Source organism: Eucalyptus grandis, chromosome 11 (assembly GCF_016545825.1).
Source record: "Eucalyptus grandis isolate ANBG69807.140 chromosome 11, ASM1654582v1, whole genome shotgun sequence".
Taxonomy (NCBI): domain Eukaryota; kingdom Viridiplantae; phylum Streptophyta; class Magnoliopsida; order Myrtales; family Myrtaceae; genus Eucalyptus; species Eucalyptus grandis.
In genome coordinates, this window is record NC_052622.1 from 15,433,037 (window position 1) to 15,459,807 (window position 26,771).

The 26,771-nt window shown below is 37.9% G+C and overlaps 2 protein-coding genes across 2 annotated transcripts; one reads left to right on the forward strand and one right to left on the reverse strand.

Moving 5' to 3' along the window:
- Positions 1–862: 862 nt before the first annotated feature.
- On the reverse strand, positions 863–1,865 carry LOC104427301 (ras-related protein RABA6a-like). Its single transcript, XM_039305126.1, has 2 exons — positions 1,602–1,865; positions 863–1,165 (listed from the first exon to the last, which is right to left on the reverse strand). Exons 1-2 carry the CDS (start codon positions 1,863–1,865, stop codon positions 863–865), a joined length of 567 nt encoding a protein of 188 aa, XP_039161060.1.
- Positions 1,866–17,943: 16,078 nt separating this feature from the next.
- On the forward strand, positions 17,944–19,195 carry LOC104425016 (probable leucine-rich repeat receptor-like protein kinase At1g35710). Its single transcript, XM_039304591.1, has 2 exons — positions 17,944–18,724; positions 18,851–19,195. Exons 1-2 carry the CDS (start codon positions 18,257–18,259, stop codon positions 18,854–18,856), a joined length of 474 nt encoding a protein of 157 aa, XP_039160525.1. The 5' UTR covers positions 17,944–18,256; the 3' UTR covers positions 18,857–19,195.
- The last annotated feature ends 7,576 nt before the right edge of the window (positions 19,196–26,771 follow it).

Genomic DNA, 26,771 nt, shown 5'->3' on the forward strand with positions numbered 1-26,771 from the left:
ATCCATTGTTCGCCAATATGCGGGAGTTGCTGGAGTGCTCCTTAGTTTTCAAGCGAACCATGTCAATCGAAGGAGAGCCCTGGTTGCGGTCTAAGCGCGGTTGCCTGTCTTGGCAATGTAGCCGAACGCAGGTCTTGGTCATACGATCAAGAAGTCTATATTAATCGACTCCGCGTAGACCATGTGCCATGAGAAAGGACACAGTTTCACCAAGGATTCACCAACGATCTCCTTATGGGATGTCGATAATTGAAGTAACAATTGCAAACTATAAAGAATGTTATTTGAGGAAATGCTTAGAAATGAGAACACTTTCAATCGTAGCCTAGTCCACAACAAAAAGTATTTATATTCATTATGAACCTCAAATTCGACGTATTTCTATGACAGGGAATACAAAAGATTATGGGTTTTACACTTGGCATTACCACATTGTCAAAAGAAATAGCTTTCAATTTCAGCTCATCGGAGCAATAATCAGGAATGTATTGGTTAATATGATGTCACCGTCAGAATACCATCGCTTCAACTCGACCTAGTTATTAAACTGAACTGGCCTGACTAGTTTTAGACCAACTTTCCAGAATTTCTGCTTCAACAATTCCCGGACCAATTAATATCCGATGACATATTGCGTAAGAAAAAAATATACACAGAGGTAGTACTTAGCAGACCCTCCCTAGTAGCAACAAGCAGCTAAAGAAACCCCCTTTAACTAAAGCAGCATCCAATCCTCTTAAAAACAGGGCCGTCTTCTTTCACATTGATCATCTGTCCCTAACGGGGAACAGAGGGAACACTTGGGTTGTCACCCGCTTCGACTGCTTTCTCGCTCACAATCGGACGAATCTGAGACAGGACCTCAGCAAAAGCTGCTTCCACATTGGTTGCGTCCAATGCAGAAGTCCATGAAATAGAGGGACACATTCTTGGAGAATGACTTCCCGTCTTCTAGTGGGATTGCCACGAGGTGGCGGAGATCGGACTTGTTGCCAATGAGCATTACCACGATGTTGGGGTCAGTGTAATCCCTCAACAACTGCCTCAGCCACCTTCCAACGTTCTCAAAAGTCGCACGTACTAGTGATGTCACGCACAAGTAAAGTGCCAACAGCTCCTCTACAGCAAGCACTAGTGATGGCGCATTACCTGAGAAGTTGAACAACTGAACTCGATACGTTAAGTGATAATGAAGGAATTCACAGCAACATTTCTCAACATATAAATCCGACCTCCATCACCAAACGCGATGGTACGTGGAATGGTTTTGTTATAATAAGTTAATTTTGCAGTACATTACCTCACATTTTTTTCTTCATTGCCCAGGAAACATAAAATCTGGGGAATGCTCATCACGTAGGCTGTGACCTCTAGTCAGATCCCCATTGTTTCAGTAAGAAGATGTGCAAGAAGACACCGTAATTCTCTCCGAGGTGTCTTTGATGCACGGTTGAATCAAGTTTGGGTTTTAATCCGCCTGTTAAGCTCTTGCAAACTTCCAACACTTAAACAAGTCCCAAGGTCACAAAATAATTAGAAAGCCATGCTAATGTGAAGATAAACGAAGCCGTTATTCGCTCCTCAACCCTCATTCTGTATACCAGCGCCATATCGGCATCTCCATTGTGATTTGACCTATGCAAGAACGTCAAAGCCACATCAGCGAGCCAGTCCAACTCAGTGTCAAGCAAAGGGGCATCGCTGATGAAGCTCAAGAGCTCGTCCGGCTCAAACATGGCGGAGATGGAATCGGTGGCGGAGGTGGAGGAGTCACTGACGGCAGTAGCATGGAGTGGCTGTGGTGGTTCTTGGAGGAGGCGGTTTTGGTTGGAGGAGTAGGTGATAAGGAGGGTGGTGGGGTCCATGCGGCCTCGCTCCATTTTGATTTAAGATTTTTTCTTACCTTTTTTGTTCTTTTTTATTTTGGATTGTATTAGAGACAAAATTCTTAGTAATGTTGCAAAAAGCCAGTGATTGAATAATAAAATAAATAAAATAAGAAAATAAATCGGATACTAGATTTATATGATTTAGTCATAATGACCTATCTCCGTAGGAAAGTAATAACAAATTTCACTGTAGATCAAGTAATATATAAAAATTACAACCATATTCGAGTTATGCAAATATTCTCGGTATTTCCTAAGTCTCAATTACACCCAATAATGTGTGCAATGTTGTCACACCCTGATCCTTGGGCACGCGCCTATCCCTTACTTGGTCGATTTATTTGCGACGTCCCAGGAAGGTCGCCGACCCATTCATTTATATACGCGTGCGGAAGCTTAATAAAATCCCCAGACAATCAAACAATGAGATAGAAAAGTATGATCATATTTTTCAAACCAAGATAATTCTTTATAGACAAACTGGTTAATTACAAACTTAGGCTGTCTGCAAAATTTTTGGCTTATCAAAAAGGTGATTGTCTTAACATCCACTAGTCAGACCCAATTGCCGATTCTTCAACCTCCACCTTCCGAACTCCAAAACTTCCGGTCCTCCACGATCATCATCTAGGGACTTGAAATATTTTCCCCAAACCGGGATGAGACTATGTCTCAGCAAGTTCTACCCCCACTAAGACCCAATTAGGAAGCCAATACGCCATAAGGGCTGCCTAAACACAACACAGGTCAAAGGTCTTACCTTGGCATCAGTTCCTTCCTGCACATCAGTTTAATCAATAATATTGACTACAGCAATCAATCACATTCCACCAATCAGATCGACTCAGCGATCAATCAACTTAATCGCTTACATGTCACCACGACCTTTCCCTAGTCGGTACATTCAATACTATCTATAAAGTCCGACCATAGTCTAGGACTGCTCACCCAAAGCTGATAATGGATAGCATAGCTCGCCCAAAGCTGATAGATATAGTATACTATGTATATGCTCGCTCAAAGCTGATAGATTAGGGCCCCAAGGCCAATTTAGTATACTATATATATATATGTGCTCGCCCAAAGCTGATAATAAGGTATATTGCTCACCCAAAGCTGACATATTACCGTGAGCCGATATAGTATACCACTCTCTCATACAATCAATTTCATCTTTTATCATTCTCGATAAATAGCCGTGTGTGGGTACACGGTTGGCCTTAGCCAAAATATAATAATTTCATTTACAAATATCCCACCAATTTCAACAGCCCATTACATATTTTTGGCGCTGTAAACCGACGCCCAGTTATTTTTCCATTAATAACCAAAATCAGATCATTTAGGAATAAATCATATCTCCTTTGTCCAGTCATATTCTTTATGTTTTTCCTCTTCATATGCACATCTATAAAACGTGTTAGGTCAGCAAAAACAGGTTGAGCATGTGATTGAAACTTCATCCTTTATCATCAGGTCGTGTCACAAATCATATCTCCTTCATCCAGTCAGGCCGAAAATGACGTCAAGTTGAAACTGACGGTCTTTTCATTCGAAACTTGCCCTATGCAACGAGGTAAATATTGACTTCTTAAATATGTAAGATGTTCTATTGTTGGAAGGCATGTCCAAAGAAATAGTCTATTATTCGATTTTTAGTGAATTACTAACACTTAACCTAGATGCCTATATCCTTGAAATATGTCTTTTTGTAAAATGAGCAAGAGTTAAAAGAAGCTTTCAACAAATTTGGCGAGGTTGTGGAAGTCTGGATCATGATGGACAAAGAAATCGGATGGTCAAGATGATTTGGTTTTATTCGATTTTTAGTGAATTACTAACACTTAACCTAGATGCCTATATCCTTGAAATATGTCTTTTTGTAAAATGAGCAAGAGTTAAAAGAAGCTTTCAACAAATTTGGCGAGGTTGTGGAAGTCTGGATCATGATGGACAAAGAAATCGGATGGTCAAGATGATTTGGATTCATGCCTTCAAACCTTATTTATACTAAAAAATCCCTAATATTTAAAGTTCATTTTTGCTTCTTGTGCAGATGATACAATAATTGAATTTTTCAACTTTCCAAGGAAGAATCATGCATGCCAAGGAATCACCCCCAATACGTGCCTATAAAATTTAAAAAAGTACTGCTCTTCAATTGTTGATTGTATCCTCCATCAATTTACTAAAATGGCTATAGGAGTAAGTAGCAGGATTCTTTAATTTTACTTATGTTAACAGAGCATATGATGTTACTTTTATGCAGTGGTCGAGTTGCAAATCAAGCTCCACGAAAGCGACAATGAAAATAAGCAAAATCAAGTGGAGATAAAAGTTCAAACCCAGTCCGACTATCTCCTCATCAAACATTCTTCTTGGATACCTCACGTACTTTCTATTGTTGATTGTATCCTCCATCGATTTACTAAAATGGCTATAGGAGTAAGTAGCAGGATTCTTTAATTTTACTTATGTTAACGGAGCATATGATGTTACTTTTATGCAGTGGTCGAGTTGCAAATCAAGCTCCACGGAAGCGACAATGAAAATAAGCAAAATCAAGTGGAGATAAAAGTTCAAACACAGTCCGACTATCTCTTCATCAAACATTCTTCTTGGATACCTCGAGTACTTTCTTAAAGATGCTACTGTTTTATGGAAAAAAAAAAAAAAAAGGGCAACATCACAAAAATAAAAGGATGTAGCAGGAACAAACTGGATTTTATTCATCATTGCAATTGCTATTGAAACAAATTTGTCGTCACATCATTCCGTGGTGAAAGAAACAATCTTCCGAAAAACAAGATCTTCTAAATGCTTTCTCAAATAGAGCAAGGGTTTACAAATTAGATATTCTATTAAAGAGCATTGCATTTCTCTCTCCTCTAGATTTTTCCTTTTCTAGATCTCTCTCTCTCTAGAATTCTCTCCACTTCCCAGTCGTACATCTAGAATTGTCCAAAGAAAAATCAACCAAATGGTGGTTGGCTAGAAAATCTCTATGTTAACATCAATCCTCTCTAGAAGACACTCATTTGTTGTTGTCATAAAGTAATAGTAAATATTTATAATAGAAGTGTGTAGAGAGGTAGCAAAGTCGGTTAATGCACTGACTTTGCAACCTCTATAAAGGAGCGAGTGCTCCACATTTTGTGTGCAGTGGTGTGTGAGGCGTGTGTAGAATAGAGTTGTAGAGTGATAGACGTGTAATGAGTGACATGAAATGAGGAGTGTTGTATTGTGTGTGTTGTGTGTGAAGAGAGTAATGAGTGATGTGTGAGAAGCAAGTGAAGTGAGTGGGTGTATATTAGTGTGGAGAGTTGTAATATTATTTACGAGTGATTATTTTACTTTTACAACTACTTGGTTTTCAATATTTGGTATTGGAGCAGGTGATCAAGGATTGCCAAGCTAGCTGAGTAGGCCGGAATTCTGCTAGTGCACAATCCAAGGTTGCGAAGTCGATTGGTCTAGAACTAGGCTTACTTGATATAGTGTTGGGCATTACAACCAAGTCATGATAGCAGATTTCTTGAGTTCGATGAAAAATGTCAAGAAGCTTAACAACTCTAATTGTAATAATTGGAGTACTCACATGCAATATTACTTGCTCTTTTAGATTTGTGGGATATCATTGGCAGCAATAACACCACACCACTTATGGATGAGATCGAATTAATAAATTGGAATATCAAATCAAGTAAGGCTCTTTATGTGTTCGTTGTAACTGTTAAAAATGAGTTATTACAACATAAAAATAGTGCAAAGACCCCAAAAGAGACTCCGGATAACTTCACAGCATTGTTCGTGAGGACGAATTATGCCAAATTACAATGATTGGAAAGCGAGCTCTTCTCAAATTCACAACAAAATATGATGGTAAGTCAATATTTTTCCAAAGTTAAATCTATTTGTGAAGAAATTTCAAAGTTAGATCCTTATAATGCCATCTCTAAACAAGGATGAGAAAAATAATAATTCATGGGTTCAGACTGGAGTATAATGGTACTATTACGGCGACCCGTGGATGGACAAATGAGCCAACTCGATAAAGTTGGAGAATATATTAACCAACCAAGAGGCCTTAGAGATATATCAAAGGTCTCGATTAAGGAGGATGAAAGTGCCATCTTTAATAATAATAAAAAAATTGTTCAAAGGTTAGAGTAGAAATGATGTAGGCATTAAAGATGGCAAACATAGGAAAAGTCATGGAGAATGGCAAAAACAACTAGAAGGAATAGGACCTTGGCAAGGGGTAGCTCGCCGAGATTGCGACAAGGACGACAATGAAGATAAGAAGAATAAAAGGTGTAACGGACGGAGTTACACTTATGGCAAAGTAGGTCACTTTGCTAGGGATTGTCAATTCAAAAGAGTTGAAGGAAACATCACGGTGTCCAACGAATATGATAGTCCATACTCCTACGGGAGGTAGCAATGGGGAAGTTTTCACAATGGGCGAAAGCTTGATGGAACAATGCTGATAGTGGAATAGTGGCGTTGAATTTCTTGACCCTTAGTCTTGGGATTAATTAGTTCTATTTTTGATTCTGGCGAATGAATAATCATTGAGTCCTCCTCTTTCCACCTTTTCTTGGATAAAGAAAGAGATTATTCGATCTATTTTCGTATGGCTGATAATATATATCATAGCTTGGACATCCATTTCAAATGCATATCCCATTTTTGCACAGCAAAGATTCGAAGCACTTTTTAGAAATTTCAAAATGCCCAACAATAGCCTCTAGCAATGCTTTGGTATTATTATGCTGAGTGATTGAACCACGAATACTAGTATAAAGTTTGGTCCTTATGAACATTGCACTAAGGCGGTTGGACTGCTCCCATTGCTCATAAAGAGCAACTTCAGCTGATGTGCTAGCACCGGTAGGGACAGGTTGTTCATCTTTTTTAATAGCACGATCAATGTCTATGCACCTCAATTGAAGAATGATTAATACATTCCAAACTTTATAGTTGTCCTTGTTCAACTTGGGGACATTGAAATCACAAAAATTTGTAAGTGGTGAAACCATTTAATATCCAACATGCTTACATAAAATAGTTTAAGGAAAAAATTACATAAATCATTTTCACCAATGTAAAACGTGTTACAAAATATAAATCACATAACATAAAAACTACCTATAGGTTAAGTTTTTAATTTAAATAGATTTATAATTACTTTATGAAAAAACTATCACATTATATTCCTTTTTTTTAATCCCTGTGGGTAAATAAAGAAAATGATATAATATTTCATCATAATTAATCATATCAATATAATAAAAATTCCAATGGGAACAAAATTATTATATTAGCATGAATTATTACAATAAATGCCATTTTTAATATGTGATCCAAAACCTCTTAATATATATATATATATATATATATATATATATAATTTAAGATACTAGAGATGTTGCGGCTAATCTCTAATTAAGTAAAATTATATACGGATCACTAGATATTTAATTTATGCACACAATATTCACAAATTGCATGCAAGGACAAAATAGAAAACTAACAAGACCAAGGGCAGGACAGGTAAAGTACGGGGAAAAAGGGCAAAATAGTAAAATTAGAAGGAGAGGGCAAAATCATAAAATCGGACGACAGGATCGATGGGCACGTGTCATCGTGTGCTGGCACATGCAGCGCACTCGCTTGCACCTACACTTGACCATGGGCGTGTGCAGCACAAGCGATTGAGGCCCGCTTGGCGGATGGATCACAGGTGCACGAGCGCGTGTTACATGCGCTTGAGGCTTTCTTCATAGCGACAAGCCGCAATTGGTCATTTGCACTGCTGCCCATCTCCGCCGCGCCTTGCACCAGTTGGGTCTCCTCGGACAACGCACCTTGGAGTAAATTAGGTCATGAATTTTGGAGACCACACCGCGCAACCACATAGGTCCAAGATTCGGCGATAATCATAATGCCAAATTAACTGAGGGCTTTTGTTGTCCATGCCAGTGCGACCATACTTGTCCAAAAACTCGTGGTGAGTTGCTCGAATTTTGCCAAAATCATCAATTTTTCTATTAGTTAGATTTTGCCCCAAATTTTTTTTTTTAATTCAATTAAAAAGCCCCATGAAAATCATCAAGACAAAGATATGAACAAGCTTTGATACCAACTATTAGAAATTTGCGGAAAACCAAGATTCCAATAATTAGGATCGAATGTAGAAACGTGTAAATTCTATATTAGCCTCGACTATTGATGAGAGGGTTTGGCTTAGATGAACTATTTATATGCCCATTCAAATTCTTATAGATAATATCTCCCATCAAGACAGCTATTTTTAATTGGGCGATCACCATACTTATCCACAATTTAATTTTAAAATGTCAATGAAATCTAATGTTGGCAATATTAAACTGAATGCGGGATCATATTAATGATATTATAACAGAAGATGCCAATGTAGTACTTGTTTATAGAATGAGGGACAAGGAGGACGGAGGACGGTAACGATCCATTGTTTGCCGATATGCGGGAGTTGCTGGAGTGCTCCTTAGTTTTCAAGCGAACCATGTCGATCGAAGGAGAGCCCTGGTTGCGGTCTGAGCGCAGTTCCCTGTCTTGGCAATGTAGCCCAGCGCAAGTCTTGGTCATACGATCAAGAAGTCCGTATTCATCGACTCGGCGCAGACCATGTGCCACAAGAAAGGACACAGTTTTTCACCAATGATTCACCAACGATCTCTTTATGGGATGTCGATGGTTGTAGTAACAATTGCAAACTATAAAGAACGTTATTTGAGGAAATGCTTAGAAATGAGAACACTTTCAATCTTAGCCTAGTCCACAACAAATATCATTTATATTCATTATGACCTCAAATTCTACATATTGCTATGACAGGGGAAACAAAAGATTATGGATTTTACACTTGACATTGCCACATTGTCCAAAAGAAATTGTTTTCAATTTCGGCTCATTGGAGCAATAATCAGGAATGTGTTGGTTAATATGATGACACCATCAGAACACCATCGCTTCAATTCGACCTAGTTATTAAATTCAACTGGCTTGACTAGTTTTAGACCAACTTTCCAGAATTCCTGCTTCAACAATTCCCAGACCAATTAATATCCGAGGACATCTTGCGTAAGAAAAAAGTGTACAGAGAGGTAGTACTTAGCAGACCCTCCCTAGTAGCAACAAGCAGCTAAAGAGACCCCCTTTAACTGAAGCAGCATCCAATCCTCTTAAAAACAGGGCCGTCTTCTTTCACATTGATCATCTGTCCCTAACGGGGAACAGAGGGAACACTTGGGTTGTCACCCGCTTCGACTGCTTTCTTGCTCACAATCGGACGAATCTGAGACAGGACCTCAGCGAAAGCTGCTTCCACATTGGTTGCGTCCAATGCAGAAGTCTCCATGAAATAGAGCGACACATTCTTGGCGAATGACTTCCCGTCCTCTAGTGGGATTGCCACGAGGTGGCGGAGATCGGTCAGTGTAATCCCTCAACAACTGCCTCAGCCACCTTCTAACGTTCTCAAAAGTCGCCCGTACTGGTGATGTCACACACAAGTAAAGTGCCAACAGCTCCTCTACAGTAAGCACTAGTGATGGCGCGTTACCGGAGAAGTTGAACAACTGAACTCGATACATTCAGTGATAATGAAGGAATTCACAGCAACATCTCTCAACGCATAAATCCGACCTCCACCACCAAACGCGATGGTACATGGAATGGTTTTGTTATAATAAGATGTTAATTTTGCAGTACATTACCTGACATTTTTTTTCTTCATTGCCCGGGAAACATAAAATCTGGGGAATGCTCGTCACGTAGGCTGTGACCTCTAGTCAGATCCCCATTGTTTTTCAGTAAGAAGATGTGCAAGAAGACACCGTAAATCTCTCCGAGGTGTCTTTGATGCACGGTTGAATCAAGTTTGGGTTTTAATCCGCCTGTTAAGCTCTAGTAAACTTCCAACACTTAAAAAAGTCTTAAGGTCACAAAATAATTAGAAAGCCATGCTAATGTGAAGATAAATGAAACCGTTATTCGCTCCTCATCCCTCATTCAGTATACCAGCGCCATATCGGCATCTCCATTGTGATTGGACCTATGCAAGAACGTCAAAGCCACATCAGCGAGCCAGTCCAACTCAGTGTCAAGCAAAGGGGCATCGCTGATGAAGCTCAAGAGCTCGTCCGGCTCAAACATGGCGGAGATGGAATCAGTGGCGGAGGTGGAGGAGTCACTGACGGCAGTAGCATGGGGTGGCTGTGGTGGTTCTTGGAGGAGGCGGTTTTGGTCGGCGGAGTAGGTGATGAGGAGGGTGGTGGGGTCCATGCAGCCTCGCTCCATATTGATTTAAGATGATTTCTTACCCCTTTTGTCCTTTTTTATTTTGGATTTTATTAGAGACAAAATTCTTCATGATGTTGCAAAAAGCGAGCGACCGAATAATAAAATAAGCAAAATAAGAAAATAAATCGGACACTAAATTTATATGATTCAGTCGTAGTAACCTATGTTCTTGGGAAAGCAATAACAAATTTCATTGTAGATTAAGTGATATGTGCAGACTATAATCATATTCAAGTCATGTAAATATTCTCAATATTTTCTAAGTCTCAATTACACTAAATAATGTGCGTAATGTTTAGCCCCATAATTCCTCACTAAATAACCCTGATCTCACGAAAAATTAAATAAATCTTACACAATATTTACTTATCTACAAACACTCAAATTGTTGGATGTAATTTGCCGAAGAAAGACCCACGAGATTCAGTACCGTAAATGGTCTCGTCTGTTCGCTTCACTAAATGGTCTCATCTGTTCGGTTTTCGTTGAAGTTGAAGCCTGGATGTAGCTCTCTATGTTAACAAGTGCTATGGACCGGGATGAGATGTTTGTCTCACTGATCTCGTGCCTGTTTTGATGTCTTTGTCTAAGTCGACCCTTGAATCCCATCTTTCGATAGCTTCGTTTGTTCCTAGCCGGTCGCACATAACTTGTTGGACAAAATGCTTATGAAAACTGTGCAAGTTAGTTTCATTTCCTTTGGTAATCCAAGAGCATTAATTGATCCTCAAGTCATTCCCACGATCAAATGCTTGTCTACACCGCCATTTTGTTCACATTTCTTGCTTTGTGTCTGCAAACGGCAGACCGGAAGCAGTGGCCGGCGTCGGTCCAATGAAGACAGGTGTTTGATGGTAAAGTATATCGTTCTTGGTTTGGGATGTGATAGATGAATATCGTCGCAGGATCTTTGATATTCTGGGTTCTGTGTTTTGCTTTATGAGTTCATCTTGGGGAAGGCTATACAAAATTGGTGAAACAAGAAGAGAAAGAGGAGAGGAAGAACGACGTGATGGAGGGTTGTCTCAGCTTTAGAGATGTTAGGCAACGATTTAGAGTGACATTAGTGTAGCGGACTTGTCATGGGTGTCCAGAGTTAGGCTTAGTGTGGGCTTAGATTCGTTGGGATGGGTAGAGACTTCGCTCCTTGTTTTGCATGTTCTAGGGTTGCCTTCGTGATGCTTGCTGGAAATGAGCTCGATGGAGTGTACGGCTGGAATGTATATGATGATGGGTAGCCAGTGGTGAAGTCCATTTGTTTGCGGCTTGAGATGTTGGTGCGTTGATCTTAAACTGTGAGTCTCGAGGTTCATGAGTCAGTGAACAAAATTTAATGAGCTCTCAGTCCACTAATTGAAAACAATGGATATGGTTCTGGAAATGTTTTTGTGGATGAGTTGAATGTGAGGAGAAAGTGAGCGAGAAACATAGAAAATTAGGGTATGGGCTCTAGAATGACAAATGGGTTTAACATGGACTTGGGTTTAATCCATCCTTCTTTGAAATAGGCTTTAGTATGGGTTTGGCATTGCTTTAGTGGAAGAGCAGGCTGGTCGTGAGTCTTCTTAATTTGGGCTTGGTTTAAGTTAAACGAACATGGGCATAACTTGGGAGTCTTCTCAAATCGGACTTAGGAAGGTTAGAATTGGAGTGGGTTTGACGAAGGACTCAATTGCGCCCTTTAGCCCATCTCGGTGAGGCCGGAATTCTACCTTTATTCGGACTAGGCTCAATGAGCCAGTCCGATTCACCATTTTCTGAATTATTATAATTTAAAGAAATAAAAAAAAATCGAAGATATTTAAAAAAAATGAGAATGCTTGGAAATAAGTCTTCATTAATTTTTAAGTTTAGCATTAGATGTGGCTTGGTTTCACTTGATTAGTATACATGTAGCTTATCCCTAATGGAGTACCCTTTTGGTCGAAATTGAATATGACTTGGTTTTAGCTTATGGGGATCATATCCTGGGACTTATAACATAGCCATGTATAGTCTTTGCCCAACTTGTATAGGGTTTCCTTTTTTTGCATTTACTCTAAAGTCATTTTAGTATATGAATGTTTACTTACCGCATCGTTTTTCAATAAATTGGTTGTTTGTCACTTCCTAGAATAGGTTAGGATTAATTTAACCATTGATGAAAACAAGCCCTACAAAAATATTTGCATGATCATTTAGCAACTTTGATGCCCTTAGAACCATAATTGATAATCAAGATTGTGTGACCATTTAGATAATGATCTTTAAAGTAAGAGGTACCACAATGGCGCTAATAAACATTAGTATAATCAAGTCATTGACCCTAGAATCTTTAGTTGCATAGGAATCAAGACAACACTCCCACACCTTGGAATGGCCGGTGATGACTAGACCATCATGCCACGCTAGCGATTTCTGGCGAAAATTGGCTTGAATGACCACCTTGGATTTTAACACAATGGTTTAGAATTAAATTGATAAATTGGAAAGTTTAAGATTAAATCAACATTTGTATAATAGGTTTAGAACTGATTGGGTAAATTTTTCCCCTCAAGTGACATGCAATCTTAGATTTCCAACATTTGGGTGAATGTTTTGGAAAGTTATGACATCTAAGTGATTAATTGAAAATTATAGTATGAAGTGAACATTTTTTAGAAGTTATAGCATTTAAGCGATTGAGAAAAAAAAAGATTGGACTTAAGTAAGTGCCATGAGAATGGTATGATACTTGTGATGTTCTTATCTCTATATCATATATCGAAAGCCTTTGCATGGCGGTAGTGTTGTCCATGCAAAATGTACATGATTTTTGAAATGAAAGCTTTCTAATTGCCCCAATAAAACTTTAATTGGGAGCCACGCTCCTTGTTTTAGGGATGATGTCTACTTGATAGGTTGCAAGTAACATCAAACACTTAAAAATATATACAAAATGTCCTGTGTGAGTGGGTCATGGTTGAAACCATTAAATAGAAATCACAAGTAGGCAAAAAAGTTTGCAACTTTAGAAATCAATCAACTGCAAAATGAACAGTGACAAACATGACTTGTGTTTATAAAAAAAAGTTGTGTAGCTACCAGCTGATTGTGTAGCTTGTAAAAGCTCATTATTTTATCATTTTATTTTTGCTATACGTTCTATTTAAGTTGTTGATTACACATGTTCTCTCTCTTGCCATTGATATAGATATAATTACAGGTTTTAAAAATCAAAATCAATTTTGAAATATGTAATTTGTATGAGGTGATATATTGGTTCCTAGGGTGTATTGTGTCTGTATAATCCTTTACCATCGAATTCAAATGCAATAAATCTGAGTCATTCAACAAATCTTATTGTGATTTTTTACCTTTTGATATAATGTTGAAGGCTCTAAACTTTATTTAGGCTCATCACGTGTAACATGATGAGAAAGTCCCTTCATCGTAATATTACAAGTATGTAAAATTTTTAATAGGGGCCAAACTTTATTTGGGCCCATCATGTGTAATGTGATGAGAACTCATGACTCACGAGGAGGAGTTAGGCCAAAGACTGCAAAAGTAAGCCAAGAAACTATAGGTCAAAAGCAGAAAATAGGAAATGACGGTTTAAAATAATTGAGGACATGATAGCACGATAACTCATTCTAATTGGATCCTTGATTGTCACTACTTCAATGATTGAGTTTAATCTGATTATACAATTGAATAGCTTTGAACTGACAATAACATAATTAGACCATTTGAAGGAAGGGGGGAGGGATGGAATTCAAAAGGAGGTGACAAAGTTAAAAAGGACTTAATGATCAAGAAAAGTAGAAAAGGACTTCATGATCAAGGCTCTCCACATGATTAAGACAAATTGATTGAAAAAGGAGAAAAGTGGGACAAAGAAAGATAAAGCTGATGTTTACTTTGTTGTTTCTGAGAATTTCTTATGTTCATACATGGATGAGTGTTTTAGGGGGTGAAGATTGGTTGACCAAAAACAAAGAGGAGACCCAAACTCATGAGTTGCACTACTTTTGAAATGTAAAATTCACACATAAATAAAAAGAAAAAAAATTACTTGGGAAGAAAGAGCTCCATTAGCCAAAGGACGAGAGCTTGCAAGGAGCATCCGCTTGTGCCTCATAAGAACCAATTGAAGAAAAGGTGAATTATACTTTAATTTATGTATCATTATCCATAAATTGTGAAAATTTTGAATATTTCGAGTTAAGAAAGAGTAAAAGTGCATCCAAACCAATATTTATATGAAGTAAAGAGCAAAAAGTAAGTGTCTATTTGAGTAATTTTAATTAAGCTACATGATCTTCATATGGACATTATAATTGTACATAGATTTAAATTGAAGGGGTTGATTAAGGGATTTTGATTTGCGTTGAGTAGCTTTTGGATATGTGAATACTAATGAAACATCTTTTGTTTTTTCATTTGTTTTGTCCATAAAGAGAATCAACATAGTTGCTGGAAATAAGAAACTCTAAATTTCCTCTTTCCCCCTTAATCATGGCTTTTTTCTGCACCACAAGGCCAAAAATCAGGGAGTCCCATTCTTTCTTAATCTCTGTTTGAAATGGTCTAAACTCAATATCCTGATTTCTCAAACTACAACCATATTCCCTCAAATTTAGGTGGAGAATCTCCAGCCGATGATGGTAGGATTGTAGGAGAGACCATGATGTTGACGGAGAATGCAATAGAGAGAAAGCGAGAGAAGGAGGCAGGGAGGGAGGGATATGAATTTCAAGAGAATTAGGGGAGATGATTAGGGCATAGTCTGCCTCTAGAGAGGCTGAGGTAGGAGCATAGAGAGAGAGCATTGGCGACTCAGTGACAATTTTTTTTTTTTTCTTGTTCAAGGATGACTAGTGATTGAGTCTTATCGTTTGGCATTATTTACTTATTATATCCAAATGGCACATACTAAACTGTTCAGAAAAGTAAAAGATATTACTTTGCAATATATCGTCAATCACAAAAAAAAGTAGAATAAAATATTTTTCATGAAACGCCCCATTCATGGAAAATGTTGTTCAACTTTAAGAGGCATTGGCCTTGACTAAGGAGCTTCAAGAATGGCATTCCATCTATAAATATGTCATCCATCTTGTTAAGGGTATGTCAACCTAAACCATCTTCTACCTCCCAAAAACCACCCATCCCCCCAAAATCATGGCTTCTTCATCATTGTTGTTCATCTTGTCTCATTTACATGTCTTCTTCTTCTTCTTCTTCTCTCTCGCTCTTCTTGATCGGCACCACTTCATTTCATGAGGCAGGAGTTTCCACTGTCCACACGACCAAAAATAAGGATGAATTAGAGGCTCTCTTGAATTGGAAATACACTTTTGACAATCATAGCCAATCTCTCCTCTCTTCATGGCACGGCGACAATCCTTGTCACTTTACCGGTGTTGCTTGCAACTACTACGGAGCCATCACCCATCTAAATCTTTCTAATGTTGGTTTGAGGGGAACTCTAGATGGCCTTGACTTCTCACGCTTAATTGGTATGGTTAGCTTTGAACTTGCCAACAACTCGATCTATGGCTCCCTCCCCTCAAGTATTGGTAACCTTTCCAAACTCAACTATCTTGCTCTTTGCTCTAATGAACTATATGGGGAAATTCCTCCAAGTATAGGTATGTTGGAGAGTCTTCATTATTTGTACCTTTATGCCAACAACTTGAGTGGACGTATTCCTACCTCTCTTGGAAAATTAGGCAATTTAATTGAACTAAGTGTTTCGCAAAATAACTTGTTTGGTTCCATTCCTAAATAGATTGTCAGGATCCATTCCTATAAAAATCGGAGGGCTTGCTTCTCTCGATAAACTTGACCTATCATTCAACAATCTCACCGGCTCAATTCCTCATTCCATTGGAAATTTGTCAAGTTTATCTATTCTTCGCCTCTCCCAAAATAATTTGTCCGGTCCAATCCCTGCATCAATTGGAAGCTTAGCCAATTTAACTAAATTATTATTTAGTTTCAACATGTTCTCTGGTTCCTTGCCTCCTGAATTTAATAGGTTAACACATCTTACTCATTTAGATATGGGGAATAATAAACTAGAGGGGGAACTGCCAAAAGATGTATGCCTTGGGAGATCATTGCAAAATTTCACCGCCTTCAAAAATCATTTCACGGGTCCCATCCCAACAAGCTTAGAGAATTGTACCACATTAATCAGATTGAGGCTAGAAGAAAACCAACTTACTGGAAACATAACAGAAGCTTTTGGAATTCATCCGCATCTAAATTATGTGGACTTAAGCCATAATCATTTGAATAGTGAACTTTCATGGAAATGGGACTGTTGTCCTAATTTGACAAGCTTAAAGATATCAAACAACAAAATTTCTGGTGAGATATCTAAAGTATTTGGAAGGATGGTTCAATTACGGGTGCTAAAACTTTCTTCAAATTTTTTAAGTGGGGAGATTCCAAGGGAATTGGGAAATCTATCGATGTTGTTAGAACTTGATCTAAGCAACAACATTATCACAGGAAATGTCCCGATTGAGATTGGACTTTTATCTCATTTAGCACATCTAAACTTGGCATCAAACAATTTGAGCGGATTGATGCCAATGCAGTTAGGCTCGTGCAAAAACTTGTTGACCTTAAACTTGAGCAGAAATAAATTTTGGACAAGCATTCCTCCAGAGATTGGCAATGCACAATTCCTTGAGGTTCTTGACATAAGTCATAATTTGTTGACTGGAAACATACCGGGAGTACTTGGACATTTGAGAATGCTACAAGTTCTAAATATCTCCCACAACAACCTTTCTGGTTTTATTCCACATACTTTTGATGATATGTCAGCCTTAACTTCCATTAACTTATCCTACAATAACCTGGAAGGTCCTCTCCCAAATGTCAAAGCTTTCAATGAGGCTCCATTTGAGGCAATGCAGCATAACAAAGGGCTCTGTGGAAATGTTATTGGTCTACCGAAATGCAATTCTATCAAGAGTAAGAAACGCAATCCACATGTTGGAGTTGGAATTGCAATTATCCTCTTTCTCTTGTTGTTGGGAATTCTCCTCTCTTGCACCTTCATCATTCTTATAATCATCAATCATCATCGAAGAATGATTATCCATAGAGAGAACAATGAAAGGGCAAATGATTTGGATTTCATGCATATTTTGAGTTATGATGGTAAAGTTTTCTATGATCGAATCTCCGAGGCTACAGAAGGATTTGACTCGAAGTACTATGTGGGCGAAGGAGCATATGGAATTGTTTATAAAGCCAATATATCGGAAGGTCAAACATTTGCTATAAAGCAAACCTCATCATCCCAAGACGATAGCGAGATTGTTGATTTGATACCATTTGAAAGGGAAATTCAAGCCTTAAGAAATCTACGCCATCGTAATATAGTGAAATTTTATGGGTTTTGCTCTCATGTCCAACGCTATTTTTTGGTGTATGAGTACATGGAAAGAGGAAGCTTGAAAACAATTTTGAACGATAATGAAAGAGCAATAGAATTTCATTGGGACAAGAGGGTAAACGTGGTTCGAGGAGTCGCAGATGCTTTGTCCTATATGCATCACGAATGTTCACCTCCTTTGATTCATCGAGACTTGACCAGTAACAACGTTCTATTGGATTGCAATTATGAGGCTCGTGTTTCCGATTTTGGCACTGCAAGACTATTGAGGCCAGATTCATCAAACTGGACTATTGTCACTGGCACCATAGGGTATATCGCTTCACAATTTTTCAATTTCAATGGCATTCAATGTCCCTTCTTTTGTTATTTGATTTTCTTATAGAAATACGTTTACACATTTAGAGCATTCAAGTTTGATGTTGATGAGAAAGCCTTCTGACTTTCCTAATAAGGAAGAATTGGCAAAAGAGGTAAAAAATTATAATCGATCCATCTCATGGTTATGAAATTTGTGTTACCTAAATGACGCAAGCATCAAACGAGATCCTCTAAACGCCCCTAAAGCGTAAACTCCCATGGTCAAATCAGTGTTATAAGCATAGATTAAGTAGACATTTGTTCTTGTAACTGTTACCTCATGGGAAGCAATGTTGTCAATTTAAAAACAACTTATAATAAAGATTATAAAAAAACCATGAATTCTACACTTGCAGAGCTGGCTTATTCTTCGATTCCTACTGAAAAGTGCGATGTATATAGCTTTGGAGTCGTCGCATTAGAAACAATCATGGGAAAGCATCCAAAAGATCATGTCTTTGAGGAATGTTCATCATCCACCCAAACTGAATTGCCAACACTGTTGAAGGATGTGTTGGATCAACGTCTCTCGCCTTATGGACTTTGTCTTCAAGATGCGCAAGATGTAGTCGCAATCGCCAAGCTAGCGTTCATGTGCTTGCAAGCCAATCCGCGGCTTCGACCGACTATGAGACAAGTCTCCCGTGAACTTCGCGTTCAAGCATCCCTACAAACGCCACTCCCTGCTATCACCTTAGAGCAACTCCGCCATCTCAATGTCAGAAATTTGGAGCATTCACAGGGTTTGGTAAGTTTTGAAGTTACTTTTTCATGTGCTATTGTGTTTAATTTTTAATCCTGATGACGATCGGCTTTTAAATACTTTCTTAGTTCTCACTAATCCTAATTATGTGATTTACGATGTTCACTGCAGAGCTAGCCTCAACATTACATGAATACTGCAATGTTAAGTTTGGAATCGTGGCACCAAAAATAATTAGGGACGGCCTTCGGGGAGATCTATTTTCATGATTATTTCCAACTTTCTGCAGAGCGATCAGCAAGTGAATTTGCAAAATGTATTAAATTGACATCTCTTGCCTCCTTTCAATAGAGATGCAAACAGCAGCTTCTATCGCTGGAAGAGATAATGATATCAGTAGCTTGTGCACTTATTTGATGTATAGTGTCATAATTGAACTGTTAATTGGGCCATTCATCTTACTTTTTATTGATGTCCACTATTGTTCTAAAACTTTCGGTTGGTCCAATGAAATCCTAATATATTTTGACATGTTTATTTTCATTCTTTCAGTGATTAATTTAAATGAAATTTGGCATGGACATCAATATAAGAAAGCTAATGTTTGATGGTTTCTCACTTGTCATTTTGACTTAAAATTGCAAAACTATAAATAATTGGTTTAAGATTGATTGTGCAATTCGTCCGTTCAGCCTTTTCCACTACTTGACATTATTAAAGTCGCTACTTTTAAAACTGTGAAGATGAGCAATAAAGATGAGAACAAATAGTTATTTCCTTCCCCTTGCTTATGTTTTCGAAAAACGTTAATTAATTTAAAGAAATTCTTTTTTGGCCAAACAATTTGAAAAACTAATTTGAAAATGCCTTCTTTACATGTCCAATCCCTCCACAAATTTATGTATCTACAATTACTTTGGGGATTAATGATTTCAAGATCACTATGTTCGCTTCACATGAGAAGAGGATAGGGAAGTTTTTTTAGTACTTTCGCATAATAGCTCAACAAATTAATCTCCATAAATAGCATTGCTCATTGCTGACTATTGGCTCTTGCTTAGGGGATTTCATCTCTTTTTCTTCAGCGCAATGTGCTTATAACCGACATATCAATAAACCAAAATAGTAAGGACCGGACCGATAAATCTTGCTACATCAGCCTTTAAAGTTATCATCTTGATAACGAAATTATTTTTGCTAGGATGTTATATATACTGAGGAAATTATTATGACAACTAGCAAGTAGTGATGACTCTAGGCCGTCACTTTATGTGTCGGGCCGAGTGCAGCACGAGAAATCCCACGCACGGGCCTGCTTGCCCATGACAATGCCGGGCTGTGGCAGCTCACATGTCAGGCCCGGTCACGTTACGCCTGCTTTTCAATTTCTTTTTCAATTTTCTAAAACTAATTGAAAATTCAATAAAAAAAAAAAATGTCAGTAAAATGAATTATTCCTGCTTCATGGTTTTTTCGTTAAGGGATTGTTGGATAATTGGAAAAAACGAAATACATGACATAGTACAAAAGACTCAGACTTAAACCAATAAATCTCATTATTAAATCAAAAAACACCATACAATTTGCGCCTATTGAAGTAAAAATACATAAGAATCAGACTTAGATAAATACAATCTCATAAACAAAATTACAGCCTAATAATTAAAAGCACCATGCTAAGCAGACTGATAAAAACACATTTATTTCATCACTAGAATACAAACAAATACACTTTTATAACATTTAATACAGAAAACAACAAAAAAAAAAATAAATACAAATCTCAATGGCCCGTTTGAAGAGAGGTGGCGGAGCTCCCCTTGGGTTGACCATTTCAGCAAAATATATATCTTGATGCCTTTTCAAATGGCCTATCCCACCATTAGGTTTCAAAGATCATTTCACAGCACTTACCATACAGATGACCTTGTTCTCATCATTGGGGAGGTCCACGATGTTGAACATATTCCATAAGTTCGATCCTCATTAATAAAATTTAAAAAAAAAAAAAAAAAAGCTATTTGGAGCTGGTGAGCCATCTTAAAAATGGGTTAGGTACTATCGTTGATTTAGGTCAATTGCAAATTCCAAGCCTCGAAGGCCATTTTTTGAGAAGTAAGGAGAAGTGCATGGTCGTGAAATTAAGAGGAGGGGCTGAGTTTTGTAGAAGTTAATTTCTCTCACTTTCTTATTTTGAATGTGACCGTTCGGCTACATGTGTTTTATTCTTGAAGTGGCCGCACATCGCACTATTAGAAAGAATGGGCCATACATGGGCTGGGCCATGAGGCCCAACTACCCGAGTCATCTCAGCGCGCCCAGGTTAGAGCCTGGGATAACTACCCTTTCTCCAAGCTCAGGTCGACAGTATCACCATTGGATCACACTCGACGGTCCAGAAAACAAGAAAGATAACAGTATATCACTCTCTCTCTCTGTGTAGTAGACGATCCGAAGCACAAGCCCTCGCATCATCGTCATCATTTTAGACATGTGCTGTTCTGTTTAGGGTACTGTCCTGCAAGAGCAAGTCAGCGGTTCATGCCGTTTCAGCATTGGTGGCGGCTTATATACCCACTGCAGTGTATGCGTTTGTGCACTGATGAGTGTGAGCAAGTGTTTCAAAGCAATTGAAAGCAAATTTTTAGTGTTTATAATAATGAGAAGCTGAAGCGAATTGTTACCTCTTGATTCCTTCGTGCTTCTCGAGTGAAATGCAGCTTGGTTCATGAATAACATATTGCATAATTCTGATGAAGTGACGCAACAAGCAGAGTCCTAACTGAAGAACTCTTTTGCCATACAGAGTAAAGTTATGCATAATTAAGAACAATTGATGCGTGAGCAAGTATTTGAAGATCTCAATTAGGACAATCGAACCCGCTGATTCTACTAGCCCTTCCATCTTCTACATCAATCGCAAGTTAGTTATGTCAGCCTCGCTACTAACTAATTCCCCTATATTGACAAGATTCAACCCATCCTGCAGTTTGTCTTGAACCCAATAGGAAAAAGATATAAACAAGAACAGTATAGTTACAAGAGACACATCCCGGAGGGTACTGGCTGCTACCAACAGTGACAGGAGCTCTCCTCCACTCGATGTCTCTCACACTTTTAACAATGTCTTTGATATTTTTCGATAGGTGGTCCGAATGCTTTTCCATATCCCACAAAACCATTTCAAGCTACTCCTGATAAGCAGCGGATCTCTTCCGCTCACCCTGCTGCTGCAGTCAACTCATGGATTTTAGCTTCTTCCTCATCCTGAAAAGTCGCAGTAAATCAAATAGTGTAGGAAAGATTCAGGCCAATCAGTAAACCAACAAAAAATGCACCGCCACATCAGAATGCAAATCCCAGGCACGGCATTAAGTATTTTATCGGAAAAGATGAAACCTCAGCTGATTTAAAATTCCAGAATATCTCTATCATCCAAAACAACAGCAAGCCCCACATGTTAGGTAGTCGAAAGAAAGGACCAAGCCACCGCGATGATTTTTAAACAAGGAACATAATTTATACTAGTTTATCATCGTAATGGAACTCATTTACTTGTCAAAATAAATCAGAATCATGCTGTCAAGGCCCAAGGGTTCTGAGACAACCAATACCTCAGTGACCAAGTCTCCCGCCGCTCCTGCTTATTAGTTATCACTCCATATCAATATATGGCTGCTCCCAAGGTAATCCCTTCCGTGCTATCTTCTTTTAAATGTACTCAATTTCCTGGCGCAATGTGTTTTTGCGATGCCTAACAAAAGAAGTAAAGTCAAGCACTTGTTGGCCTAAAAGAAAATAGGAAATGATAGCACTTAGATTTGAGAACATTATTTATAGCACAAAGACCCGTTACCATTGGATTCACAATTGTCATTCCTTTTAATTTTTGAGTTCACTTGGACTTGATTGTCCAAAACCAACGTCGACTCAACTCAATAAGAATGCAAATTTAATTGAAGCTCGAGCTCACATTCTGAAAATACTATAAATTAGAGGAATAGTATTATTTATCTATTCCTCATATCAACAAATGTGAAGTTGAGAAATGATCTTGTTTATTTTTTTGTAACGTGGTTAACGTGCTAAAAGCATTTTGGTTGTATCAACATCTATTCGGATGGAAAAATGAATATTATACTAGATATTAGAAAGCTTCAAGCAATATTTTATGGCATCTTTTAAGGACACGTTTGTTTATGTTTTTGTTCAAAAATTGTTCCGGGGAACAGAAATAGAAAAAAAACTATTTCTGTTCCGGGGAACAATTTTTGACTAGAAAGACGTATTTGATCAACTTGTTCCGGGAATAAAAAATGAATAGAAACACGTTTGGTAAATTTATATTCTTTTTTTTATTTCTTTTAATTTTTTTATATTTTTATTTTATTTTTCCTTTTTTCTTTCTTTTTATTTTTTTCTTCTTTTGGCCGGTTGCTCGAGCCTCGGCCATGGCCGACGACCGGCCGACGAGGGTTGGCAGCCTCGGCCATGGCCGGCGATCGGCCAACAAGGGCCGGCGGCCTCGCCTAGCCACGGCAAGGCTCGTCGGCCCCGGCGAGGCCGAGCCTTGCCGTGGTTGGGCGAGGCTCGGCCTCGCCTTGGCTGGCGAGCCCGAGCTCGCGAGCCTTGCCTCGCACTCGGCGAGGCTTGGCCTGCACGGGGCGAGGCTCGGCGAGCTCGGGCTCGCCAGTCTGGCGAGGCCGAGCCTCACCGGTGGATAGACGAGCTTGGCCTCGTCGGGGCCGCGACCCTCCGGTGATGTTGCCGGCCCTCGACGGCCCTTAACGGTGGTCGCCGGCCATGGCCGAGGCCGGCGATCAGCCAAAGAAAAGAAGAAAAAAGATAAGAAAAGAGATGAGAGAGAAACAACTTTTCTGTTCTTCAAAAGTGTTTTGGAATTAAAAAAAAAAAAAACAACTTTTTTTCCTATTTCTGTTCTAATTTTGTTCCCAAAACAAAAAAAAAATAGGTTTTGAACAAAAACGCAAACAAACGCGTTTCTGTTCTTTTTTTGTTCCCGAGTGCAAAAAAATATATATATGTTCATGAACAAAAAAATAAACACAAACATGCAGCCCTAAGTGTCTAAGTTAAGAGGCTATTAGTTCAAAAAAAAAAAAAAGTTAAGAGGCTGTTTAGTTAAGCTTTTTGAAAAGTAAAAAATAATTTCTCGCTTTTCGGTCAAATTTTGAAGTATCATTTAAATTTAAAAAAAATGAATTTATATGTGAATTTACGTATTTGATATTGACTATCACTCTCATAGACTCGCTTTGACTTAAGACCTGAGCAAATCAATAACTTGAGGTTTGATTATACTGACTTTTAAGTTGATCAATTTTTCATGGATTTACTTGACTAGCTAGGTCAATTTTAATGAAGGCTTGGTAAAGTAAGTCGAGCATGGATATAAAAAATGATCAAGATACCATAAAATGCCCTCTCAATCTAAAGAGCAAATAAGCTACTATGATTGAGATTTATCATTTTGTACAATTTACTCATCATCCCCATACTTCTGAATGTGTGTTAAAATTATTTTTTAAAAAAAGGGAAAGATTTATCATGCAATACTGTCAACGAGAAAAAAAAAATCTTCACAACAAGGCCCCATTTGCCCCTTCATTCGATGGCACTTGAAGCCCCTAGATGGAGTAACTTTTTGCAAGCAACATGGATGACAGATTCGCCGAAGAAAATCCGATTGCGCCCGCCACATTAAAAGAGAAGTGAAAATAAAATGGATCTTGCTAATAAGTGTCCTTGATACACTTGTTAAACATATTTAATGCAGAAAGATTCAATTTTCAAAATATTAACTGTTTATGTCACAAAAATAGTCAATGCATTATAATTTACAGTATTTTGTTATTTCGTTACTTAATAAGTGTCCTGTGGTAACTGTTTCAGTAAAATCTAAGTAAAATTTATTCTTGTGCAAGTGGAGCATGAACCTAGTATAAGAGTGGGTAAAACTCGAGCTTAGTTGAGCCATATAGCACACTTATGTGTGAAACTCTCCGTAATTTGTTTTTGATTCTCACTTTAGCAAATCTTTAATCTTAACATATCTCTAGCCCTACATCTCTAGTCTTATTCAAATTTTGATAATAAGATCTATTATCGGTATAATTTCATATATTCTTATCCCTAATTCTCTATTAGAACTATGCATATTTTCGGTAATAGATGCTCTGATAATTTTTTATTTATTTATGTATATATAGATTCTATCCCGAAATACTAGCAATTTTTGTCTTTAAAAAAACTTGTTCAATATGAAGTTTTGAAAGAATTTATAGTATAGGGATACCTATCTCATAATTGGCTCATATTTAACAAATAATACATTAAAAGATCAAACTCATATAAGGCTCATATTTGACCATTAAAGAATGTTAAAATCATATCTGAGAAGTGATTATATTACATGATCAATCTCAAACTGGTCGCATATTTGACAAATAAAAATATTAGAAGATCAATGAAAAAATCCATCATCACAGGACTATCTATGTCATTGTTGACTTACATTTTAGAGTAACCTATTTGAAAGGTCAATCTCATATTAGCTTCATATTTGACAAACAAATAATATTAAAATCATATTTAGAGTAATATTGAACTAATTGTTGGCAAATATAAAATATTAAAACGACTAGGGTCTTTACATATTGTATTTATATTTAAGCACTTCGGCCTCCAGCATTTTTTGTTTCTTGGTCAATCTAGATTCATGTATTTTAAATCCCATTGCTCGCATGATTTTCTTGCCATCAACTCCAAGAACCTCGAAATTGAGCGAGCGGTTCATTCTAGATTTCATTTGCAAAACCCAAGATCGACCCCGTGCCTTGACTTGGTCGTCAACTGTCTATGAAGAATCAAAGGGGACGAGTCCTAAGTCGATTAATGTTCCATTTGTACGTGAAGGTTTGCAGGTCCTATTCTGTCGATGTGTTTAGTGTAGACTATTCAAAGTCTTGCGGAGATAATGCCGGTCTTCCGAGCAAAATGCATTAAAAGGGGAACTATTGCTAACATGATAACCTCTATATGAATTACTGACATGAAAAGACAAGAGATGAGAGAATAAGACTCATTAGCTTCTGGTCCCGACGTTATAACATCCTTCCCATGAATAGTTTGTCAGCTAGTAATAATGCACAGCACAAGTCTTTTCTCGATAACATGATTATTTTCTATAGTCCAATGATTTAATAGTAACGCAAATTGATAGTAAAACGAGACGAGAGAATTAATGAATTAGACAGAGAAAGACTTATGATGTCTTCTGTTAACGCGAATTGTCTGGCTTAGATGATGTAGAATCTACACCGACAGCTGCATGTAGTAAAGTGAAAATTTAAATTAAAGATTTTGCCGATGTTATTTTAGAATGGATTTTGCGAGGCAAACAAAACTTTACATACGAAATAATGGATGTCTAACCCATTAAAGCGGGTGGCATTAAAAAAAGGATAGAGGCTGCGTAATTAAAATGAATGCAGGATATTTGTGACGAGCACTCCATATTTAACTTTTTCAAAACTGCGATATATGCATTGACCTTGATTGAGGCTTCATCTAATAATGATTAGCCATCTATAGATATCTAAAAAATCTTCTTGTTGAGAACATGCGAACGTGGACAATCTCACATCCTCAAGACCACCCCAAAATAATGGCTTCTTCCTTATTTTTCTGGAAGCCATCTTCTTTAGGATTCTTCTTCTTGTTTTACTCGTCTTCTTCATAAACAACTTCACCATCTTTGTTTCCACTCCATTTCATGGCATAGTCATTTCTGCTTCCTCAACTTCTTTCGCTCCCAATGCAACCAACCATACGGATGAAGCAGAGGCGCTCCTGAAATGGAAATCTACTCTCAATGACCACAACCAATCTCTCCTATCTTCCTGGCATGGCAACAACTCTTGCCACTTCGTGGGTGTCACTTGCGACGACTACGGATTCGTCACCCATCTTAATCTTTTTAATCTTGACTTGAGAGAACTTTTAAATAGTCTTGACTTCTCATACTTAATCAAGGTGGTTAGTCTTGACTTTTCCAGCAACTCAATCTACA

What these genes read in the sequence shown, in the direction of transcription:
- LOC104427301 (XM_039305126.1), bottom strand. Translation starts at nt 1,865, where the DNA reads ATGGACCCCACCACCCTCCTTATCACCTACTCCTCCAACCAAAACCGC. An exon ending in GAGATGCCGATATGGCGCTG is followed by an intron (nt 1,166 to 1,601) that starts GTATACAGAATG and finishes TATCGAGTTCAG; the next exon opens with TTGTTCAACTTCTCAGGTAA.
- LOC104425016 (XM_039304591.1), top strand. Translation starts at nt 18,257, where the DNA reads ATGGGAAGCAATGTTGTCAATTTAAAAACAACTTATAATAAAGATTAT.